This window comes from Petromyzon marinus, chromosome 58, assembly GCF_048934315.1.
Source record: "Petromyzon marinus isolate PM22_M1 ecotype Great Lakes invasive population chromosome 58, UKy_Petmar_22M1.pri1.0, whole genome shotgun sequence".
Lineage (NCBI taxonomy): Eukaryota > Metazoa > Chordata > Hyperoartia > Petromyzontiformes > Petromyzontidae > Petromyzon > Petromyzon marinus.
This window is the reverse complement of record NC_133724.1, coordinates 6,481,072-6,505,948: the sequence shown is the minus strand read 5'-3', so window position 1 is coordinate 6,505,948 and position 24,877 is coordinate 6,481,072. Positions and strand designations below refer to the sequence as shown.

The 24,877-nt window shown below is 51.9% G+C and overlaps 1 protein-coding gene across 3 annotated transcripts in view; it reads right to left on the bottom strand.

The window, feature by feature from the left end:
- Window positions 1-24,877, bottom strand: part of LOC103091824 (protein kinase C alpha type) — a 285,955-nt gene that overhangs the window by 135,538 nt on the left and 125,540 nt on the right. For all 3 annotated transcript variants that reach the window (XM_032976052.2, XM_076052886.1, XM_032976051.2), the window contains exon 3: window positions 12,579-12,661. In XM_032976052.2, coding sequence (XP_032831943.1) covers window positions 12,579-12,661 — 83 coding nt within the window. The remainder of the gene's footprint in view (window positions 1-12,578; window positions 12,662-24,877) is intronic.

The following is a 24,877-nucleotide window of genomic DNA, read 5'->3' as shown; positions in this document are numbered from 1 at the left end:
AGTAAAAAAGTGGGGCCTTCAGTAATGAAATGGAGCCTTTAAGACAAAGGTGGGGCCTTTAAATGCGTCTCAAACTTGTGGATTGAATATGCAGCAGTATCAGCAGCATGCGGGAGGGGGCGTACGTGGCACAGTCTGAGCGCCAGCTGTCGCAGAGTGGCCGGCGGTCGAGTCACTACGGTTCTGTGTGGCGAGTTCAGTAAAACGCCTTTAATAAAGAAGCGGCGATACAGCTACCACTACCACCCCTCTCCAAAGACAAGTTAACACCGAGCACGCTCAAAAGATTCGGCGGGGAGTTCAGTAGAACGTTTTTTTTAAAACAGCGGTGATACCACTACCACCGCCACACCTCTCCAAAGACAAGTTAATGCCGAGCACGCTCAAAAGATTCGGCGGCGAACGTGGGGATGCTCACACCGCCCCACCCACAGCCAGCAACTCCTTGCAGACGTCTTGGAAACCGGGGTAAAGGGGAGGCGGGGGGCTTAACGCGTGGAGACGATTCACTCTTCAATTATTCAGCCTCGGATAGGCTTCCGCGGAATACGTTTGGGGCTAGCGGGTCCCTTTCTGTCGTCGCCGTCGTTTTTCGAAACCAAGACCCGCGGCTCGTGAACGCGGCCGGAGCGGGTCAGAGGTCACGGCGCTGCCGCGGCAGCCAGCTCCGTCGACAGCCTGGGTTCGGATCCTGGCTTTTTCAGCCGCCACTGCCGCCACCATCTGTGGTTAAACTGAGATGGGGAGTACCGCGACACGTCAAAGATTCCCCCTCCCCCATTTAGCATCGGCTGACAGGGTGACCAGATGGTACGTGAGCAAAATGTGTAGTCGATTTCAAATTGAGTGCAGATCAATATTTCGCTACAATAGTAACGTTCATCATCATAATCACAATTTCAGTGAAACTGCCGTAGCAAGGTAACAATGTCGACTGTAAGTGATGCTGATTAGTGGCGGCAATTATCATCATCTGGTCAGGGTCAATCTATTGCTGGATGAAGGCCTCAAAATCACCGCCGCCTCCTCTCACAATCCTGAGATGGAATAAAAGACAAAGATCCCCCGCGTAGCCTGAACAGACTGTTGGGGCAAGTGCTGTTAGCGAGCACCGATGAAGGCCGGCACGGCACACGATGGGGATCGGGTGGCCAGCACCACGCCCGGCCGCCTTTGTCTCACCACCGAGGTGATGTTTACACACCACACCAGGTATTCATTTGAGGCTGAGTCGACGTTGGGGAGGCCCAGGACCGGTTCAGATAACCGTCACCTGGTGGTCACAGTGAGCGGGAACCGAACTCGGGAATCCGAATTTCTCACGCACACAGCCTCATAACACACAGCCTCATAACAGAACGCTGCGGGCAAGTGTTGCAAGCGAGTAGCAGCACGCTATGAAGGCCGGCACTGTGGCACACGGTGGGGTGGGGGGGGGTGGTATGGTGATGTTTACAAACACTGCACCAGGCACTCGTTTTAGGCCGAGTCGACCTAGGGGAGGCCCTGAACCATGTTGGGTAATCGTCACTGGGTGTTGGTGGCCGTGAGTGGAAATCGAACTCGGGTCGGTGGGGTTCGTTAGGTCAGCGTAGCGCTAAACCCTCCACCGCCACCACCGCTGCCACCGCCGCCGCCACAGCCAAAACCCACAGACTGCGCCCGAGCCGTCATCGACACCGCTACCAGTCGGGGGCGGCAGCGGTGGAGGAGAGGATTTTGGGAATCTCAGCCTCGTCGTTTCGACCCGCTGGGTGGGTGGGCGTGCGGGTGGGTGAATGGGCTCTTAATTGGGAGCAAAAAACAACCCGGGCAACAAACAAACGCTCCAACAAAATCACGTGCTGCTGCGATAGCCTTAAGGAAACAAAAAAGCAGAACCGTAACGTTTATTATCCCCCTGTCCTGACGCTACGATGCCCGGGGTTTTAAATTGCGTTTCCAATTCGCCACTCAATTGTGGGGGGTGGGGGGGGGGGGTTGCCGTGACCAGTATCCCCCCCATGCCCCTTCGCACCCCCCCACCGCTCGTAGCTTCAGATTTAAAATTGACCTTTGCTTTCCCCCTCCACAATGGGCAAAGCCACGAGCAATAAGCTTTCCGTTCCCGGCAACGGCTTCCCAAAAAAAAAATCCATCAACTTTAATGAACACGGCCAAGGCAAGGCCAGGCGACCCTTATTGATCTCGTCTCAGTGAGAGCACGAACAACAAAGGAAATCCAACACCACCCCGCCCACCCCCCCCCAAAAAAAGGGGGGTCAGCTCCACCAACTGATAAGATGACCCCCCCCCCGCTTTCTTGCCATCAGGAGATTTAAAAAAAGTATTGCTTCAGAGTTCGTTTTTTTTCCATTGTGTTACGTACGTGCGCGTACGTAGGCGCGCGTGTGTGCTTTTATAGAGGAGCGGTGGTGTTGCAGATAGCGCGCTGTGCTATGTGCTCGGCGACTCGGGTTCGATTCCCGCTCATGGCCAAAAGAGGAAGGACGGGGGCCTACAGAGGAAGGGCCGGGGGGCCTACAGAGGAAGGGCCGGGGGGCCTACAGAGGAAGGGCCGGGGGGCCTACAGAGGAAGGGTCGGGGTGTAAACAGGAAGGGTCGGGGTGTAAACAGGAAAGGCCGGGGCCTAAAGAGGAAGGGCCGGGGCCTAAAGAGGAGGAGTCACGGCCTACAGAGGAAGGGCCGGGGCCTACAGAGAAAGGGCCGGAGCCTGAAGAGGACTGGGGCCTGCAGAGATTGACCATCCCCGGTGATTTAAGGCAACAGAAGCTTGGAATCAAATACATGCAGCAGGCAGCGGTGGCGGCAGCGTAGCTTTTGTGCTGCAGATGCGGCCGCAGGCTGAACTAGCGGTAATAAAATGGGCCCCGTGTCGCGCTGGCTCTCGCCCAGAAAGAGAGAGGGGGAATGCGACGACTCAGAGGCGCGCTTCCTTCCGCCAAAACGACGCCGCGGGTAACAGCGACGACACCGGGGCAATCGCTCCGATCGACAGGAGGATTGGAGCGGAGTGGGCCGGGGCTATGGACGCCACGGAGGCTCCTCTCTCGCTCTCTCCGTTTCTTTCTCGCTCTCCGTCTCTTTCTCTCGCTCTCTCGTTCTCTCTCTCGCTTTCTCTTTCTCGCTCTCTCTCTCTCTCACGCTCTCTCTCTCGCTCCGTGTCGAAGGCTCCCCATGCATAGACACCTCTTGTCAATTTCAGCCACCTCCTTCCAGAGCCTTCTCTGCAGTGCAGTGCGGTATTGCACGGTGTGGTGTGGTGTTGTGTGTGGTGCGGTTCGGTGCATGCCTGGTTTGGTGCAGTGCGGTGCGGCGTTGTGCACAGGAGCGATGTTGTGACCTCAAACAATAGGGGCGCGGGTGGTGAGAGAGCGAGAGAGGAGACGCTGCACCGTCTCTCTCCCCGCTCTGATGAAGCCAGCAGCAGGAGCTGTTGCGCACAACACCGCCCGCGACAGCCTTGACAGCTGCAACCGCTGCAATTGTTGCAACCGCTGCAAGCCGTTGCAACCGTTGCAACGGCTTGCAGCGGTTGCAACCGATGCAACAGCTGTAACAGCTGCAACAAGTGTTGCAACAACTGCTGCGACAAATGCTGAAACCACTGCCCAGATGCGTGCTTAGCAGGCGCGGATATGGCCAGAGGTCACGCCGGGTCAATTATGTTAATCGGCCCCGATGCGAATGTCCGGCGATATTTGATGATGATTATGATGATGCCGTACCCCTATTTGTTTCACAGATACCAGTGGGGGTGTGTGTGGGGGGGGTTACTCTTGAGCTCATTGAGGTACCAAAAAAGACCACCCCGCCACCACCACCACCACCGCCAACAAAACAACCCAATGACGAATTAATTCCATGTCTCCGGGGGAGAGGGGGGAAGGGAGCTAAAGCAAAACAAAAATACAACTTGCCAAGTCACATTTTACTGTGTCACTGTGGGGGTGGGGAGGAGGAGGAGGGGAGGGGTTAAAACCAAAACAAAAGTAGAAAGACGTCTTATTTATATTCACAGCCGGCCGCGCGTGGCTGTGAACATCGCTAATTCACGGCTGGCAGCGCTCGCTCGCTCAACTCGACACCCGCGATGTCAAGGGCTCCGATACGAAACGTCCAATGGAAGTGGGCCCGCGTTGTCGGGGCGTGCAAGTGTGTCGCGCGGGCGCGGGGTTTTGATTGCACCTCCAGCAACTCCCCGCCACCCATCCACCCCCTCCCTCCCCGGGCTCGGCAGTGTGTCTGCCTGCCGCCGGGAGAGCGTTGGGGCGCGTCTCTCCGCGGGTCCGAGTGCGGTCGCCTGGGTCGGCTCGACCGGCTCCGGCCTCCAAACCCGAGTCGCCGGCGAGCTCCGCGCCGTGAAACGTCGCCCCCCCCCCCCCCCCGGGACGACCCGTCCACCCCCCCGCCTCGGCATTCGTGGGCGCTGCTGCTCGCTACTCACAGCACTTGCCCCAACAGTCGGGTTCAGGCTACACGGGGGGAATCTTTGGCTTTGCGGGCGCGTGGCGGGACGCCGCGGCGACGGCGGCACCCACCCCCTCGTGTGCCACAGTGCCGGTGGCCTTCGCAGGTGCCGCTGGCGGCTAACAGCACTTGGCCAGGACAGTCCGGCTAAGGTTCGACGCGCGGGCGGAGCAGGGTTCGCGATTCCCCGCTCCCTCGGCCACCAACGACACTGGCGGATTCATCCGAGCCGGGCGACGACCAAGAGTTGGGGGGACATTAAAAAAACAAAATGCCGCGCTTTGATTGGGGCTCAATGCCCACCGTTTTCTGTCGAAGCGTCGAAAATGTTCTCCGTGTGCCATTCCCTGTCCACCCACTCGCACCCGCTCCCCACCTCGGGGTTCGGAAGGGAGTTAGGGGGTGTGGGTGGGGGGGGGGAAGCCCTCGACAGAGCGCTTGCTAAATCAATGGGGCCTGGCATGTGCACGGTATTATATTGCACTTATTACCGTGGGGCGGGGGTGGGGCATGAATTTACAGCAGTGGCGAAATACTCTTTGAACGCGTGTCGTCGATTGTAATTGTGGAGGAGAGAAAAAAAAACCCCCCGGAGAGAATCCCGGAGAAAAAATACACGCGACCACGGCGAGAGAGAGAGAGAGAGAAACACAGACTCGAAATGTACAGCAGGCGTAAAGGGGCGGGAACTAACCCACGGCCACCTGCGTACCGGGCGAGGTTGTTAACATCTCCCCAATGCGGTGCACAGAAAAACACAGCAGCGGTCCGTCCGGCGGTGGCGGTGTAACAGTTGGCGGGCGGTGGTGTAACGGTGAGCGGCGGTGGTGTTACGGTGAGCGGGCGGTGGTGTAACGGTGAGCGGCGGTGGTGTTACGGTGAGCGGGCGGTGGTGTAACGGTGAGCGGCGGTGGTGTAACGGTGAGCGGCGGTGGTGTAACGGTGAGCGGCGGTGGTGTAACGGTGAGCGCCGGTGGTGTAACGGTGAGCGGCGGTGGTGTTACGGTGAGCGGGCGGTGGTGTAACGGTGAGCGGCGGTGGTGTAACGGTGAGCGGCGGTGGTGTAACGGTGAGCGGCGGTGGTGTAACGGTGAGCGGCGGTGGTGTAACGGTGAGTGGTGGTGGTGTTACGGTGAGCTGCCGTGGTGTAACAGTGAGTGGCGGTGGTGTAACGGTGAGCGGCGGTGGTGTAACGGTGAGCGCCGGTGGTGTAACAATGAGTGGTGGTGGTGTAACGGTGAGCGGCGGTGGTGTAATGGTTGGCGGCGGTGGTGTAACGGTGAGTGGCGGTGGTGTAACGGTGAGTGGCGGTGGTGTAACGGTGAGTGGCGGTGGTGTAACGGTGAGCGGCGGTGGTGTTACGGTGAGCGGCGGTGGTGTAACGGTGAGCGGCGGTGGTGTAACGGTGAGCGGCGGTGGTGTAACAATGAGTGGCGGTGGTGGAACAGTTAGCGGCGGTGGTGTAACGGTGAGCGGCGGTGGTGTAACAATGAGTGGCGGTGGTGTAACAGTTAGTGGCGGTGGTGTAACGGTTAGCGGCGGTGGTGTACCTCAGTGGGCTTAACCTGGTAAGATAAAAATACCCTATGTTTACTTGTATATTTTTGTAAGTGATGTTGTTTACCATTCCCATGCTTTGCACTCCTATCGTGTTGTTGTTGTCGTTGTTGTAACGTTCTGACCCCGTGCCCCCCCCCCCCCTTACTGGAACATCTGTGACAAAGAGCTTCGCAGCACTTCGGATTCTTCCTGCCGTCCAAATTGAAATACAGTTGTCCCTCACTATAACGCGGTTCACCTTTCGCGGCCTCGCTGTTTTGCAGATTTTTTTTAGTGTAATTTTGCATGCTTTCTTTTCCTGCGTACAGTATGAACGCGCATTGTGTTCGGCGTCCTGATTGGCTAAGGGAGAACCGCACATGTGTTCTGCGTCCTGATTGGCTAAGGGAGTACAGAATGCGTTCGGGTAGCCAGATTTACAAAAATGTTTGGGCTTGAAAACAGGTTTTGATCTTTGGTTTCATTTACTAATATTGTACTTATTTTTGTTAAATCTGCGAAAGTTTGAACTTTGAGAATGTTTAAATAAGAGAGAAATGTGAGAAAATGCTAATGCCTGTCTGAGAAAAGTGTATAAAAGTGTGTGGTTAGGGGTTTTACGGCCTTAAAACACGTATAATAATTGTAAAAAATAAAGCTGATTACTTCGCGGATTTCGTCTATTGCGGGTTATTTTTTAGAACGTATCCCCCGCGCTAAACGAGGGACCACTGTACTCCCGATTTCTGAAATCTCTCCCCAGGCCTCTTGTCCAGCCAGCGGTGTTAAACCTGCACGTGCCGCGGCGGGGCAAAGTGTAGGCAACTCTCAACCCCCACCGCCGAGACTATTGGCCAACGTTTGCGGAGAAAGGGGCGGGAGGGAGGGAGGTAGTGGCGGTAGTGGAGGCCTCTCCCTTCCGGCGGTAGCGGACGCACGAAAGAAGACTGCGGAGGGTTTTGCTGCGCCTCTGCCATTTCAAATAGTCCATGTTTGTCGTCGACGGAAAAAAAAAATATTCCGCGGCGGGGAGCACGCATGGGGAGCGGCGATTCTCTCGACCGTTCCGGGCGGATCGACAACAGGGAGGGAGGAGAGGGAGGAGAGGGAGAGATGGAGGGAGGAGAGGGAGGAGAGGTAGGAGAGGGAATAGAGAGATGGAGGGAGGAGAGGGAGGAAGGGAGGGAGGAGAGGGAGAGATGGAGGGAGGAGAGGGAGGAGAGGGAGAGATGGAGGGAGGAGAGGGAGGAGAGGGAGGGAAGAGAGGGATGAGAGGGAGGAGAGGGAGAGATGGAGGGAGGAGAGATGGAGGGAGGAGAGGGAGGGAGGAGAGGGGAGAGATGGAGGGAGGAGAGGAGAGGGAGGAAAGGGAGAGATGGAGGGAGGGGAGGGAGGAGAGAAGAGGGAGAGGAGAGGGAGGAGATGAGAGGGAGGGAGAAAAACTAAAATAATAATCTGATCGCCGAACAGACGTAATCTCCCCTCCCCGTATTTTGCACGCTCGCTCGCGCGACGATTTACACCGCCCCGCCCCCCCCACGTTCCGACGTCAATTAATCGTTCTTTAATTCGGGCGATTTACAAAAAAACCCTCTCCGGCACACGCACGCCATCGCACGCACCCCACAGCGCGCCGATCCGCTCAAGATTATTCGGCCTCGTTTTGGATTTCCAGCGGCTGACCGGGCCACCGCATTACCGCCCGCAACCCCCCACACCCCCACACACCCCCCCCAGCCCCGCAAAAAAAAAAAAACCGGAGCGCTCTTAAAAAGCAGCAGGCGCGTCCTGGTGTTGCACAGCGACGGTCGCGATTCCGGTGGAGGGCGAGCATCTGCGCGCACGTTGCTGGCAGCGCGCGCTATTTATAGACACTCGAGCCCCGGGGATCGCTGCGACGGCGTGGGGGTGTGGAGTGTGGGGGTGGTGGCACTACGCTCGTCGGGCCCTGCGAGCGCGCCCCGTTCTCTTTTTGTCGCCGGCCCTTTTTTTCGTTTCGTGTGCGACGACTTGAGAGCGAGAGAGAGAGAGAGCGAGAGAGAGGGCGAGAGACAGACAGAGAGGGGACACACACACACAGAGAGAGAGAGCGAGAGAGAGACGGACAGAGAGGGGACACACACACACAGAGAGAGAGAAGAGAGCGAGATCTGGCGCAGGCAAAAATTTCACCGCCCGCTGAAATTTGTTTTGTTTTTGCGACGTCGTTAGCGTCGCCACGACGTCGTTATTTCTCGTTTCGCTGGCGCCGATCAACGACAAATCGCGCCCGCCGCCGAGCGGCCCCTTCCGTTGGCGGGGCGATGCGCAAGCGGCAAATGCCGCAACCGCGCGGAAGGGCGAATTTGCCGCGTCCGCCGAGAATCCAAGAGAGCGGGCCGTCGCTCATTTCGACGGCCGCAATTGCCGCGGTCGAGGTAGCAAACGACGGGCTCGTTGGGGGCGGCGATTGTCGTCGTCGTCGTCGGCGTCCTGTCAGGGTCGATCTGCCGCTGGACGAAGGACAAAACCACCGCCACCCTCCGCTCGCAAAACGAGCGATGGAATAAAAGACGAAGATCCCCCGCGAGCGCAGCCTTCACGGACTGCAGGGGGGCAAGCGCTGCTAAGCGGGCAGCGCCTGTGAAGGCCGGCACGGCACACGAGGGCGCTGGGGTGGCCAGCACCGCCACGCCCGGCCGCCTTTGTCTCCCCCGCGGCGATGTTTACTACGCACCGCACCCGGGGTACTCGTTTGAGGCCGAGTCGACCTAGGGGAGGCCCAGGACCGAGTTGAGACAACCGTCGCCGGTGTCGGTGGCCGCGTCCCTTCAAGGTGGCGATCCACCGCAACGCCTGAACGCGCGATGCGTTCGCCGCTCCGTCTCCCCCACGGAGACGCGTCCTTCCGGTCCCCGCGTCCTGCCGTGCTCATAGCGACGGCGGTAGACGTCCGTGCGTGTGTCCGTGTGTGTGTCCGTGTGTGTGTGTGTGCGTGTGTGTGTGTGCGTGTGTGTGTCCGCGTGTGTGTGTGTATGTGTGTGTGCGTGTGTGTGTGTGCGTGTGTGTGTCCGCGTGTGTGTGTGTATGTGTGTGTGCGTGTGTGTGTGTGCGCGTGTGTGTGTGTGCGTACAAGCCGATGTGCCGCCCTTTTGATCCGCCCACTTCCGAATGGCTCCCTCCTTCAGCCTCCCCCACCGCCGTGGTGGTGGTGGTGGTGGGGGGTTGTGGGGGGTCCCTTAACCATACTTCACCACGCTGGTCGGTGCGGCCTCGTCGTCCGCGTTCGCGTCACGGCAGCGCTCAAGGCCGTCGCCGGCTTTGCGCGGATTCCTCGTGCACCCCCCCCCCCACCTCCAACCCCAACCCCCCCCCCCCCACCATACCCCCCCACCATACCCCCCCACCATACCCCCCCACACAAGCGAACCAAAGAGAAACAAAACTCGCCCGCTCGAACATCACGCAAACAGTTAAATCTATTTTTGGGTATTTCCCACAATCCCCAACCACCACCACCACCGCCACCGCCCCCCCCACCAACCCATTAAAAACTCAGCCGCGAAAATCCTAACCCGGATTCATTTGCATATCCAGCTGGGAGCTCTCTCTCGCTCTCTCGCTCCTCTCTCGCTCCCTCTCGCTCCCTCGCTCGCTCGCCCTCTCTGCAACGTGACGGAGCTCCATCAATTAGCGGAGCGGATGGCCTGCGTGTCTCTCTCTGTCTCTCTGCGTGTCTCTCTCTGTCTCTCTCTGCGTGTCTCTGCGTGTCTCTCTCTGTCTCTCTCTGCATGTCTCTCTCTGCGTGTCTCTGCGTGTCTCTCTCTGTCTCTCTCTGCGTGTCTCTGCGTGTCTCTGCGTGTCTCTCTGCGTGTCTCTCTCTGTCGTAGGGGGTCAGGGTGGTAGGGGTCAGGGTGGGTAGGGGGTCAGGGTGGGTAGGGGTCAGGGTGGGTAGGGGGTCAGGGTGGGTAGGGGTCAGGGTGGTAGGGGTCAGGGTGGGTAGGGGGTCAGGGTGGGTAGGGGTCAGGGTGGGTAGGGGGTCAGGGTGGGTAGGGGTCAGGGTGGTAGGGGTCAGGGTGGGTAGGGGGTCAGGGTGGGTAGGGGTCAGGGTGGGTAGGGGGTCAGGGTGGTAGGGGTCAGGGTGGGTAGGGGGTCAGGGTGGGTAGGGGGTCAGGGTGGGAGGGGGTCAGGGTGGGTAGGGGGTAGGGTGGGTAAGGGGTCAGGGTGGGTAGGGGGTCAGGGTGGGTAGGGGTCAGGGTGGTAGGGGTCAGGGTGGGTAGGGGTCAGGGTGGTAGGGGTCAGGGTGGGTAGGGGGTCAGGGTGGGTAGGGGGTCAGGGTGGGTAAGGGGTAGGGTGGGTAAGGGGTCAGGGTGGGTAGGGGGTCAGGGTGATAGGGGGTCAGGGTGGGAGGGGGTCAGGGTGGGAGGGGGTCAGGGTGGGAGGGGGTCAGGGTGGGTAGGGGGTCAGGGTGGTAGGGGGTCAGGGTGGGTAGGGGGTCAGGGTGGGAGGGGGTCAGGGTGGGAGGGGGTCAGGGTGAGTAGGGGCTCAGGGTGGGTAGGGGGTCAGGGTGGGAGGGGGTCAGGGTGGGTAGGGGCTCAGGGTGGGTAGGGGCTCAGGGTGGGTAGGGGCTCAGGGTGGGTAGGGGTCAGGGTGAATAGAACTCGGGGTCGCCGGCGGTGCTAACCGCTGCACCACCGCTCCACAACAGCGGCAAAACGTCGCCGCCGCTGCCGCCGTATAGATGTATACAGAACGCGGCACCACTGCATTATTGATGTGACAACACCTCCAAGCGTGTGCCTCCCACCTACCCCTCCACCCCCACCGGTCCCCCGTCGGCACTCAGACCCGCGTTGTGTCAGAACGCTCGCGGGATCGCCGGGGGGGGGGGGGGTGGAGAGCGGGAGAGAGGGAGAGAGAGGGAGAGAGAGGGAGAGAGAGAGGGAGAGAGAGGGAGAGAGAGAGGGAGAGAGGGAGAGTGGGGAGAGAGGGGAGAGGGGGAGAGGGGAAGAGGGAGAGTGGGAGAGTGGGAGAGAGGGAGAGAGGGGGAGAGAGGGAGAGAGAGAGAGGGAGAGAGGGAGGGAGGGAGAGAGGGAGAGAGGGAGAGAGAGAGAGAGGGAGAGAGGGAGAGAGGGAGAGTGAGAGAGTGAGAGAGGGAGAGGGGGAGAGGGAGAGTGGGAGAGTGGGAGAGAGGGAGAGAGAGGGAGAGAGGGGGAGAGAGGGAGAGAGAGAGAGGGAGAGAGGGAGGGAGGGAGAGAGGGAGAGAGAGAGAGAGGGAGAGAGGGAGAGAGGGAGAGTGAGAGAGTGAGAGAGGGAGAGAGGGAGAGAGAGAGGGAGAGCAGGAGAGAGGGAGAGAGGGAGAGTGGGAGAGAGGGAGAGTGGGAGAGAGGGAGAGAGGGAGAGTGGGAGAGAGAGGGAGGGAGGGAGAGAGGGAGAGGGGGAGAGGGGGAGAGAGGGAGAGAGGGAGAGAGGGAGGGAGGGAGAGTGGGAGAGAGGGAGAGAGGGAGAGAGCGGGAGCCGGGAATTTCCCGGTGAGGCTTCAATCCCCCGAATCGGTGAGCGTCTCGGCCGCTGCGCCAGAATACCGGCGCGGCCGCCCCCTACCGAGCCACCCGCCGCCCCGGCCTGCGAGCCCCGTCCCCGGCTTCACGAGGTGCATGCCGGGCCGATTGGACCACCGGCGCAGGGCCACTGCCGCGATGTGTTTGGCACGGGCGGGACGACGAGTCTCCGCGAGTCGGTCGTTTGGCCGACGATCGGCTCGGATTGCTTCGCAGCCCGTGTCGGTCATTAAGGACCGTTGGGACCATACTTCACCACGCCGGTCGGGCAGGGGGTAGGGGCTGGTAGGGGTGCACAGGCAGGGGTGGGTGGTAGGGGTTCAGATGATTCTAAATGTGGAGGGAGAACCCGGAGAAAAATTAACACGACTACGGAGAGAGAGAGAGACACGCAAGCTCCAAATATACAGCAGCAGCAGCAGGCGTCGTCAGGGTGGGAATGGAACCCACGACCTCCTGTGCACCAGGCGAGGTAGTCAACATCTCATAGCCACCGTCCATCCACGGCGTGCAGGCGGCGCAGGGGAGAGGCGGGAACGCGTCGTCGCTTTCGCGTGCCGAGTGCCACTTGCCGTGCGTTGTGTGCCACGTGTCAAGTGACACGTGGCACGTGTTGGGTGCCACGTGTCAAGTGACACGTGTCAAGTGACACGTGCCACGTGTTGGGTGCCACGTGTTGTGTGCCACGTGCCGAGTGCCACGTGCTGTGTGCCACGTGTTGTGTGCCACGTGTTGTGTGCCATGTGTTGTGTGCCACGTGTTGTGTGCCACGTGCTGTGTGCCACGTGCTGTGTGCCACGTGTTGTGTGCCACGTGCCAAGTGCCACGTGCTGTGTGCCACGTGTTGTGTGCCACGTGTTGTGTGCCACGTGTCGTGTGCCACGTGCTGTGTGCCACGTGCTGTGTGCCAAGTGGTGTGTGCCACGTGCTGTGTGCCACGTGCTGTGTGCCACGTGGTGTGTGCCACGTGGTGTGTGCCACGTGGTGTGTGTCACGTGGTGTGTGCCACGTGGCACCGCGATTGCTTACGTCAGAGTCGGGCCCTCGGTCGGCGCCAGGGCAGGAGAAGGTGACGAACTCATGGCATCGCTTGTGGACCACGAAGCTGCACACTGCAGCGGGCGAGAGGGGACACACGGGCGGTGATTGCCGGGCTCGTCACCGTCACCGTCATCGTCACCACGATCGCCACCGTCATCGTCACCGTCACCACGATCGCGACCGTCGTCGTCATCTTCGTCGCCGCCGTCATCGTCGACGGCAAAATCAATCCAGGCAGACTGGGTGGTTGGCGAAGGGGAGCTCGAGAGGATGGCAACTCGCTCGCTCCGTTTGGGCTGCCGTGACGGGGGAACCGTGGAACGGAATCGAGCTGCGGACCTCTTGCGTTAGAAAACCGGGCAACCTCCCCCACAACCCCCCCCTCCTCCTCCACGCACCTCCCCCCTCCCCTCCCCTTCCCACCCACCCACCCACCCCCCCATCTCCCGCCCCGACAGGATTCGTAGACCAGGGCGCGGAATCCGAAAGGGGAGCAGCGGCAGTAGGCCCACTGCTGTCATCCTTGCACAACGCCATTGGCATCGGAACACACGGAGTCCTGCGGCTGCGGCTGGCTCTCCGGAGCGTCTCGCTCCGCGGGGAATTGAGGTCGATCGAACGCGTGCAAGCCAATTTTCTTTTTTTTTTACTTTACTTACTTTACTTCACGCGGAAAATACAATGTCCACGGCACCGCGACGCATTTATCCCTCGAAGCAAACAAAAAAGCGCGAGTCAAGTTCCCGGGAAGAGTAGGCCAAATACGCCTCGCTCTAGAGAGCCCCCCCCCCCCTCTATATATATAGCGGAGGCCTCTTCCGGCAGCAGTGGCACGAGCAAGATACTGCAGTGCTGAGCCTTTATCTCTAGCGAGCAAAGACGACAAAGAGCCCCACGTGTAGCCTAAACATCCTGTTGGGGGCAAGCGCCGCTAGCGAGCAGCACCGACCGCCTTTGTCTCCCCAGTGGCGATGTTTACTCCACACCGGCACCGGGTACTCATTTGAGGCTGAGTCGACCTAGGGGAGGCCCAGGACCGGTTCAGATAATCGCCATCGCCGGTGCTGGTGGCCGTGAGCGGGAATCGAACTCGGGTCGCCGGGTTCGTAGCGCTTGCCGCTACACTACCGCTCCCCACACCAAATACGCACATACAGACACATATATGTGTTGTGCCTATAACGACAACCATACCTACACCATTACGCCGCTCGTCAAACACATCTGAGATTCATATTCTTGGTTCTTTCGGTAAAGTCACCACATAGAAGGGAAACAATAAAATAATAAAAATATAAAACAATTTCCCTTCTACGTGACTTTACACCACTGTTATATACTTGGTTCTTTCGGTAAAGTCACGTAGAAGGGAAACAATAAAATAATAAAAATAAAAAAAACAATTTCCCTTCTACGTGACTTTACACCACTGTTATATTCTTGGTTCTTTCGGTCAAGTCACGTAGAAGGGAAACAATAAAATAATAAAAATATATAAAACAATAACATTATCACGACGTTTCGACTGCAACACAAGCAATCATCATCAGGTGTGAAAACCACAACAAGAAAATTTGAAAAAAGTGGCGGGGTTTTTTTTTTACGTTAGCACCACGGAGAGCGATTTGGACGAGTCCATCTATGTTCGGAAAAGAGGAGGGGGGAGACGAAAAAATAATGGATGCGGTCTGAAACGTCGTGAGAATTGTATTGTTTTATATATTTCTATTATTTTATTGTTTCCCTTCTACGTGACTTTACCGAAAGAACCAAGAATATGAATCCCCTGCAGTCACGAAAGCTTTAAATCAAAATTTTATATCTGAGATTATCAAAAAAATAAGAATCGGTGATTATACTCTTTGGTTCTATTCGGTAAAGTCACGAATAGAACCAAAGAGTATGGATCCTTGCAGTCACGAAAGCTTCAAATCTAGAATCGGTGATTACCCTTTCCTGCAATAAAGCAGGAGTTCTGTTAAGACGTTCAAACCACCAAATAGAAACATTTCTGCAAGGAATCCAGTTACTGCCTTAACCACGCACGGCACTTGTGGTGAACATGCAAACACAAAACATGGCTCTGACAACAATAACATATATAATGCATTGCCTTTGAAAGTGATTGGCCTACAGCAGAGACAGCAGCCTTGTTATTCATGGCCCAGTCTCTCCACCCACCACCCACCACCAGTGTCAGACAAGAGGACGACGCCAAAAAGGCGAACGGCAACATTTGAGATTCCGATCCAAGTGAAACGTGAAAAATGAAACCTGTTCATCCGCAAAAACCGCGCGAGAATTTTTGTTTTGTTTTTCCCCCACCGAACTTCGTCGAGATTCTGCAAGCGTCCAGACGGTTTTAAAGAAGGGGGGGGGGGGGGGGGTGCTGGCGTGTGTGTGCGAGCGTGCACGTGTGCGCGTGTGTGTGTGTGTGCGTGTAAGTGTGCGTGCGTGCACGTACGTGTGCGTGCATAGGCGTGCACGTGCGTGCGTGTAAGTGTGTGTGTAAGTGTGCGTGTGTGTGCGCGCGTGTGCGTGCGTGTGTGCGTGTGTGTGTGCGCGTGTGTGCGTGCGTGTGTGCGTGCGTGTGTGCGTGTGTGCGTGTGTGTGTGTGCGTGTGTGTGCGTGTGTGTGCGCTTTCTCTGAGCGAAACTCCAGCTGCCCCCAGGTGAAAAAATTTCCAAACTGCAGTCGTCAGGACATCCGCAGCCCCTCCCCACCCCTTCGAGTCTCTGTGTGAGTCTATGGGTCTCTGTGTTAGTCTATGGGTCTGTTAGTCTATGGGTCTCTGTGTTGGTCTATGGGTCTCTGTGTTAGTCTATGGGTCTGTTAGTCTATGGGTCTCTGTGTTAGTCTATGGGTCTCTGTGTTAGTCTATGAGTCTCTGTGTTAGTCTATGGGTCTCTGTGTTAGTCTATGAGTCTCTGTGTTAGTCTATGGGTCTCTGCGTTAGTCTATGAGTATCTGTGTTAGTCTATGGGTCTGTTAGTCTATGGGTCTCTGTGTTAGTCTATGGGTCTCTGCGTTAGTCTATGGGTCTCTGTGTTAGTCTATGAGTCTCTGTGTTAGTCTATGGGTCTCTGCGTTAGTCTATGAGTCTCTGTGTTGGTCTATGGGTCTGTTAGTCTATGGGTCTCTGTGTTGGTCTATGGGTCTCTGTGTGAGTCTATGGGTCTCTGTGGTGAGTCTATGGGTCTCTGTGTTAGTCTATGAGTCTCTGTGTTAGTCTATGAGTATCTGTGTTAGTCTATGGGTCTGTTAGTCTATGGGTCTCTGTTTTAATCTATGGGTCTCTGTTAATCTATGGATCTCTGTGTTAGTCTATGGGTCTCTGTGTTAATAAATGTGTCTCTGTTAATCTATGGGTCTCTGTTAATATATGGGTCTCTGTTAATCTACAGTGTATGGGTCTCTGTGTTAATCAATGTGTCTTTGTTAATCTATGTGTCTCTGTGTTAGTCTATGGGTCTCTGTGTTAATCTATGAATCTCTGTGTGAATCTATGGGTCTCTGTGTGAGTCTATGGGTCTCTGTGTGAGTCTATGGGTCTCTGTGTGAGTCTATGGGTCTCTGTGTGAGTCTATGGGTCTCTGTGTGAGTCTATGGTTCTCTGTATGAGTCTATGGGTCTCTGTGTGAGTCTATGGGTCTCTGTGTGAGTCTATGGGTCTCTGTGTGAGTCTATGGGTCTCTGTGTGAGTCTATGGGTCTCTGTGTGAGTCTATGTGTCTCTTTGTGAGTCTATGGGTCTCTGTGTGAGTCTATGTGTCTCTGCGTTAGTCTATGGGTCTCTATGTGCGTCTATGGGTCTCTGTTTGAGTCTATGGGTCTCTGTTTGAGTCTATGGGTCTCTGTGTGAGTCTATGGGTCTCTGTGTGAGTCTATGGGTCTCTGTGTGAGTCTATGGCTCTCTGTGTGAGTCTATGGCTCTCTGTGTGAGTCTATGGGTCTCTGTGTGAGTCTATGGGTCTCTGTGTGAGTCTATGGGTCTCTGTGTGAGTCTATGGGTCTCGGGTGCGAGTCTGTGGGTCTCTGTATGAGTCTATGGGTCTCTGTGTGAGTCTGTGGGTCTCTGTGTGAGTCTATGGGTCTCTGTATGAGTCTGTGGGTCTCTGTGTGAGTCTGTGGGTCTCTGTTTGAGTCTGTGGGTCTCTGTGTGAGTCTATGGGTCTCTGTGTGAGTCTATGGCTCTGTGTGAGTCTATGGCTCTCTGTGTGAGTCTATGGCTCTCTGTGTGAGTCTATGGGTCTCTGTGTGAGTCTATGGGTCTCTGTATGGGAGTGCCCACACTTCACAGCACCGCACGCTTGTTGCCGAGTGGAGGGCCGCCAAACAGAAAATCGTTGATTCTCTCCGGGGGAACCACGCCACGAGAATCGGGTGGTGAGCAACCGCGAGCCCCGGGAGAATCGCAGCACAGAATCGACGGCGTCATTGCTGCTGCTGTTGCTGCTGCTCTGAATACGGTGGAAATAAATATCAACGTGACATTTTACATGCCTGCAACAACAACAACAACAACAAAACGACACACGACCGATCGATATCTATGGGAGCCTTTTGCCGATGTGAAGATGAAAAAGGAAATTGTAAAAAATGAAACATTTTAACCCCCGTCTAGGAAAATAACACAAGGTGGCTTCACGATGTTCAAGCACCGCGTTGGACGCCCATTTGTTATTTATCACAAGGCATCGGCCAGCCGGGGTGGTTCGGGCACCCGCTAAGGATGCCAACACCCCCACCGGTAGACTCCCCCTGGAACTCCACCAGGCAGCAGAAGCAGCAGCGTCCCGCTGGGAGAAGACCCCCTGGGCCGGCACAAGGGCCTCGCTGCTGCTGCTGCTGGCGGTGGTGGTGGTGGTGGTAGTGGTTGTGGTGGGGAGATGTCGCTTCGGCTGGCCTGGGAACGCGTGGGAATAATTCCCCAGTGAGAGCTAGAGTCTGTGTCTAGTGTAGTGTATAGTAGTGTAGTGTGTAGTGTAATTTATAGTGTAGTAGTGTCTAGTGTAGCGTATAGTAGTGTAGTGTGTAGTGCAATTTATAGTGTAGTTGTGTCTAGTGTAGCGTATAGTAGTGTAGTGTGTCGTGTAATTTATAGTGTAGTGTCTAGTGTAGCGTATAGTAGTGTAGTGTTTAGTGTAATTGATAATGTAGTTGTGTCTAGTGTAGCGTATAGTAGTGTAGTGTGTCGTGTAATTTATAGCGTAGTAGTGTATAGTAGTGTATAATATTGTAGTGTATAGTGTAGTGTATAATATTGTAGTGTATAGTGTAGTGGATAGTAGTGTAAAGTGTAGTATTGTATAGTAGTGTATAGTAGTATAGTGTATAGTGTTGTGTATAGTGTAGTGTATAGTAGTGTAAAGTGTAGTATTGTATAGTAGTATAGTGTATAGTGTAGTGTATAGTGTAGTCGCGTAATGAGGTGTAGTGTGTTGTAGTGTAGAGTATTGTCGTGTATTGTAAAGTAGTGTATAGAGTAGTGTATAGTGGAGTCTTGTATTGTATAGTGTAGTGTGTTGCAGTGTAGTGTATAGTAGTGTATAGTATAGTAGTGTGTAGTATTGTATAGTGGAGTCGTGTAATGTATAGTGTAGTGTGTTGCAGTGTAGTATATAGTTGTGTGTAGTAGTGTATAGTGGAGTCGTGTAATGTATAGTGTAGTGTGTTGTAGTGTAGTGTATAGTGTAGTGTATAGTAGTGTGTACTAGTGTATAGTGGAGTCGTGTAATGTATAATGTAGTGTGTTGCAGTGTAGTGTATAGTAGTGTATTGTATAGTAGTGTGTAGTATTGTATAGTGGAGTCGTGTAATGTATAGTGTAGTTTATAGTGTAGTGTATAGTAGTATAGTGTACAGTGTAGTGTATAGTGTAGTGTACAGTATAGTGTATAGTCTAGTAGTGTATAGTGTAGTGTATAGCAGTGTAAAGTGTAGTATTGTATAGTAGTGTAGAGTACTGTATAGTAGTATAGTGTATAGTATAGTAGTGCATAGTGTAGTGTATAGTAGTGTAAAGTGTAGTATTGTATAGTAGTGTATAGTAGTATAGTGTATAGTAGTATAGTGTATAGTGTAGTGTATAGTAGTGTAAAGTGTAGTATTGTATAGTAGTGTATAGTAGTATAGTGTATAGTGTTGTGTATAGTGTAGTGTATAGTAGTGTAAAGTGTAGTATTGTATAGTAGTATAGTGTATAGTGTAGTGTATAGTGTAGTGTATAGTAGTGTAAAGTGTAGTATTGTATAGTAGTGTATAGCAGTATAGTGTATAGTGTAGTGTATAGTAGTGTAAAGTGTAGTATTGTTTAGTAGTGTATAGTACTGTATAGTAGTATAGTGTATAGTGTAGTGTATAGTGTAGTGTATAGTAGTGTAAAGTGTAGTAGTGTATAGTACTGTATAGTAGTATAGTGTATAGTGTAGTGTATAGTGTAGTGTATAGTAGTGTAAAGTGTAGTATTGTTTAGTAGTGTATAGTGTATAGTATAGTAGTGTATAGTGTAGTGTATAGTAGTGTAAAGTGTAGTATTGTTTAGTAGTGTATAGTACTGTATAGTAGTATAGTGTAGTGTATAGTAGTGTAAAGTGTAGTAGTGTATAGTACTGTATAGTAGTATAGTGTATAGTATAGTAGTGTATAGTGTAGTGTATAGTAGTGTAAAGTGTAGTATTGTATAGTAGTGTATAGTACTGTATAGTAGTATAGTGTATAGTGTAGTGTATAGTGTAGTGTATAGTAGTGTAAAGTGTAGTATTGTTTAGTAGTGTATAGTACTGTATAGTAGTATAGTGTATAGTATAGTATAGTAGTGTATAGTGTAGTGTATAGTATAGTAGTGTATAGTGTAGTGTATAGTGTAGTGTATAGTAGTGTAAAGTGTAGTAGTGTATAGTAGTGTATAGTACTGTATAGTAGTATAGTGTATAGTATAGTAGTGTATAGTGTAGTGTATAGTAGTGTAAAGTGTAGTAGTGTATAGTACTGTATAGTAGTATAGTGTATAGTGTAGTGTATAGTAGTGTAAAGTGTAGTATTGTTTAGTAGTGTATAGTACTGTATAGTAGTATAGTGTATAGTATAGTAGTGTATAGTGTAGTGTATAGTGTAGTGATTAGTAGTGTAAAGTGTAGTATTGTTTAGTAGTGTATAGTACTGTATAGTAGTATAGTGTATAGTAGTGTATAGTGTAGTGTATAGTATAGTAGTGTATAGTATAGTAGTGTATAGTGTAGTGTATAGTAGTGTAAAGTGTAGTATTGTATAGTGTATAGTACTGTATAGTAGTATAGTGTATAGTATAGTAGTGTATAGTGTAGTGTATAGTAGTGTAAAGTGTAGTAGTGTATAGTAGTGTATAGTACTGTATAGTAGTATAGTGTATAGTAGTGTATAGTGTAGTGTATAGTAGTGTAAAGTGTAGTATTGTTTAGTAGTGTATAGTACTGTATAGTAGTATAGTGTATAGTGTAGTGTATAGTGTAGTGTATAGTAGTGTAAAGTGTAGTATAGTATAGTAGTGTATAGTGTAGTGTATAGTGTAGTGTATAGTAGTGTATAGTGTAGTATAGTATAGTAGTGTATAGTACTGTATAGTAGTATAGTGTAGTGTATAGTGTAGTGTATAGTAGTGTAAAGTGTAGTAGTGTATAGTAGTGTATAGTACTGTATAGTAGTATAGTGTAGTGTATAGTGTAGTGTATAGTAGTGTAAAGTGTAGTATAGTATAGTAGTGTATAGTACTGTATAGTAGTATAGTGTATAGTATAGTAGTGTATAGTAGTGTATAGTGTAGTGTATAGTAGTGTAAAGTGTAGTATAGTATAGTAGTGTATAGTACTGTATAGTAGTGTAAAGTGTAGTGTATAGTATAGTAGTGTATAGTGTAGTGTATAGTGTAGTGTATAGTAGTGTAAAGTGTAGTATAGTAGTGTATAGTGTAGTGTATAGTGTAGTGTATAGTAGTGTAAAGTGTAGTATAGTATAGTAGTGTATAGTACTGTATAGTAGTATAGTGTATAGTGTAGTGTATAGTAGTGTATAGTGTAGTGTATAGTAGTGTAAAGTGTAGTATAGTAGTGTATAGTACTGTATAGTAATGTATAGTAGTGTATAGTGTAGTGTATAGTAGTGTAAAGTGTAGTAGTGTATAGTAGTGTATAGTACTGTATAGTAGTATAGTGTATAGTATAGTAGTGTATAGTGTAGTGTATAGTAGTGTATAGTGTAGTGTATAGTATAGTAGTGTATAGTACTGTATAGTAGTATAGTGTATAGTAGTGTATAGTGTAGTGTATAGTAGTGTAAAGTGTAGTAGTGTATAGTAGTGTATAGTACTGTATAGTAGTATAGTGTATAGTATAGTAGTGTATAGTGTAGTGTATAGTAGTGTATAGTGTAGTGTATAGTATAGTAGTGTATAGTACTGTATAGTAGTATAGTGTATAGTATAGTAGTGTATAGTGTAGTGTATAGTAGTGTATAGTGTAGTGTATAGTATAGTAGTGTATAGTACTGTATAGTAGTATAGTGTATAGTATAGTGTAGTGTATAGTGTAGTGTATAGTGTAGTGTATAGTGTAGTGTATAGTAGTGTAAAGTGTAGTATAGTATAGTAGTGTATAGTGTAGTGTATAGTGTATAGTGTAGTGTAAAGTGTAGTATAGTAGTGTATAGTACTGTATAGTAGTATAGTGTATAGTATAGTAGTGTATAGTGTAGTGTATAGTAGTGTAAAGTGTAGTATAGTATAGTAGTGTATAGTAGTGTATAGTGTAGTGTATAGTATATAGTATAGTAGTGTATAGTACTGTATAGTAATGTCGTGCTGGAGTCGCCAGGGCAAGAGAGGTCAGCACCGCCGCTGCTCAACACGCTGCAACCGTGACCCTCGAAAGGTCAAGCGCACTGAGAAACAAACGACCGAACAGAGAGACCCATAGAGACACATAGAGACCCATAGATACCCATAGAGATACATAGAGACGCATACAGACTCATAGAGACACATAGAGATACACAGAGACCCATAGAGACACATAGAGACCCATAGATACCCATAGAGATACATAGAGACCCATAGAGACGCATACAGACTCATAGAGACACAAAGAGATACATAGAGACCCATAGAGACGCATACAGACTCATAGAGACACATAGAGATACACAGAGACCCATAGAGACGCATACAGACTCATAGAGATACATAGAGACCCATAGAGACGCATACAGACTCATAGAGACACATAGAGACCCATAGAGACACATAGAGACCCATAGATACCCATAGAGATACATAGAGACCCATAGAGACGCATACAGACTCATAGAGACACATAGAGATACATAGAGAAACATAGAGACACAGAGACCCATAGATACCCATAGAGATACATAGAGACCCATAGAGACGCATACAGACTCGTAGAGACACAGAGATACACAGAGACACATAGAGACATATACAGACTCATAGAGACACATAGAGATACATAGAGACCCATAGAGACACATACAGACTCATAGAGACACATAGAGATACATAGAGACCCATAGAGACACATACAGACTCATATAGACCCATAGAGACACACATAGAGACCCATAGAGACAAATACAGACTCATAGAGACCCATTGAGACCACCGCTGCGACCCTCAAAAAAGAAAACCACCACACGCACACAACAACAACCGCCATTCACCACTAAGTGGCGATGATGTCACCACGACGCTTGTGGCAGGCCATGTGCACATTGAGGCCACGTGAAGTGTCGAACCCCCGCTGACAGGAGGTCACGGGGCAGACCCAGGTGCCACGGGTCGACTGACTGAGATGACTGGCCGATGCACCACCTGTGCCCCCTACTGTGCCAACTTGCTGTGCTTTAGCCACCCGGCGCTCCGCTCATTGTTGTGAGCATCGCTCCTCCGCCCTCCGTTGTTGTTGTTGGAGGGTGACTGCCTCCAACTGCCCAGTAGCGTCTTTCACGAGCCTCCTCCACAGAGGCCGATCTTGACACCGCTGGTACCGGTCATCGGCAAGTCCACTCAGCTCCACGTCCTCCTGTACCACATCACTCCATCTCTTCTCTAGCCCGTGCCGCGCCCGCTTAGCCCCCTCAATCCGGCCAAACAAAAGCTGTTTAAATTCGATTTAAAGCTTTTGTGACTGCAAGGATTCATCTTCTTTGGTTCTTTCGGTAAAGTGACGTAGAATGAGAATAAAATAATAAATTAATAAAATAAAATAACACAATAAAATTCTCACGACGTTTCGGCCACAACACAAGTGGCCTTCTTCAGGTGACAGAGCTTCAATCAAGCTGTCGTCCCGACAGGTCTGTTCCTTTCACCTGAAGAAGGCCACTTGTGTTGTGGCCGAAACGTCGTGAGGAATTTTATTGTTTTATTTTATTATTTTATAATTTTATTCTCATTTTCTACGTGACTTTACCGAAAGAACCAAAGAAGAACAAAAGCTGTTTAGGCATGCGGTGGCTGGGCATGCGGGCTTCATGATCCAGCCAACGCAGCCTCGCTTGCCGGAGGAGCTCACCGATGGGACCTTGCCCAGATCTTTCAAGGATTTGTGAGCTCCTCACACAATCCAGTCTGGTTAAACCCAGGATGGATCGTAGGCAGGCCAGCCTGAATGTTTCCAATCGGCGAAGATGCTCCATTAGGGGGGGTCCACGTTTCGCAAGCGTAGAGAAGGGAGGGAATGACCGTGGCCGAGAAGACCTGAAGCTTCGTGCGGAGCGACAGACCAGGTAGCTTCCAAACAGCGTTACGCACACACGCATGCACACACACACGCACGCACACACACACACGCAGGCATGCGCGGGCACACACAAAAAAACAATGCTGCTCCTGCAATGTACACTTCAACCCTCCTCGAAACGGATAGGGGGCCCGAACCTCCGAGGCACGCCGTCCGCCGATGTTGAAATTAAATAGAATAGAACCCCCCCCCCCCCCCCCCCCGAGTGCTGTCACACAACGCGGCGCTAAAATTAGAGCCAACGCGCTGACACCCAGAGGCTTGCCTGCACCTACAATTAGCGATCCTCCTCCTCCGCAGCAGTAGCAGCGGCAGCAGCAGCGACAGCAGCAAGCGGCAGCAGCAGCAGCAGCAAACGCTTGTGAATTCCGGAGAGTTTTCGCGCAAAACGGAGCGCCGAGCCATCGCTGCAGATTTCGCATGGCGCAACGGCGCAAAAGGTGGGCCAGGCGATTGGCATCATTACCATGGGTAAGGTGATTAGACTGGCATCATTACCATGGGTAAGGTGATTAGACTGGCATCATTACGATGGGTAAGGTGATTAGACTGGCGACATTACCATGGGTAAGGTGATTAGACTGGCATCATTACCATGGGTAAGGTGATTAGACTGGTGACATTACCATGGGTAAGGTGATTAGACTGGTGACATTACCATGGGTAAGGTGATTGGATTGGCATCATTACCATGGGTAAGGTGATTAGACTGGCGACATTACCATGGGTAAGGTGATTGGATTGGCATCATTACCATGGGTAAGGTGATTAGACTGGCATCATTACCATGGGTAAGGTGATTAGACTGGCATCATTACCATGGGTAAGGTGATTAGACTGGCATCATTACCATGGGTAAGGTGATTAGACTGGCATCATTACCATGGGTAAGGTGATTAGACTGGCATCATTACCATGGGTAAGGTGATTAGACTGGCGACATTACCATGGGTAAGGTGATTAGACTGGCATCATTACCATGGGTAAGGTGATTAGACTGGCATCATTACCATGGGTAAGGTGATTAGACTGGCGACATTACCATGGGTAAGGTGATTAGACTGGCATCATTACCATGGGTAAGGTGATTAGACTGGCGACATTACCATGGGTAAGGTGATTAGACTGGCATCATTACCATGGGTAAGGTGATTAGACTGGTGACATTACCATGGGTAAGGTGATTAGACTGGTGACATTACCATGGGTAAGGTGATTGGATTGGCATCATTACCATGGGTAAGGTGATTAGACTGGCGACATTACCATGGGTAAGGTGATTGGATTGGCATCATTACCATGGGTAAGGTGATTAGACTGGCATCATTACCATGGGTAAGGTGATTAGACTGGCATCATTACCATGGGTAAGGTGATTAGACTGGCATCATTACCATGGGTAAGGTGATTAGACTGGCATCATTACCATGGGTAAGGTGATTAGACTGGCATCATTACCATGGGTAAGGTGATTAGACTGGCGACATTACCATGG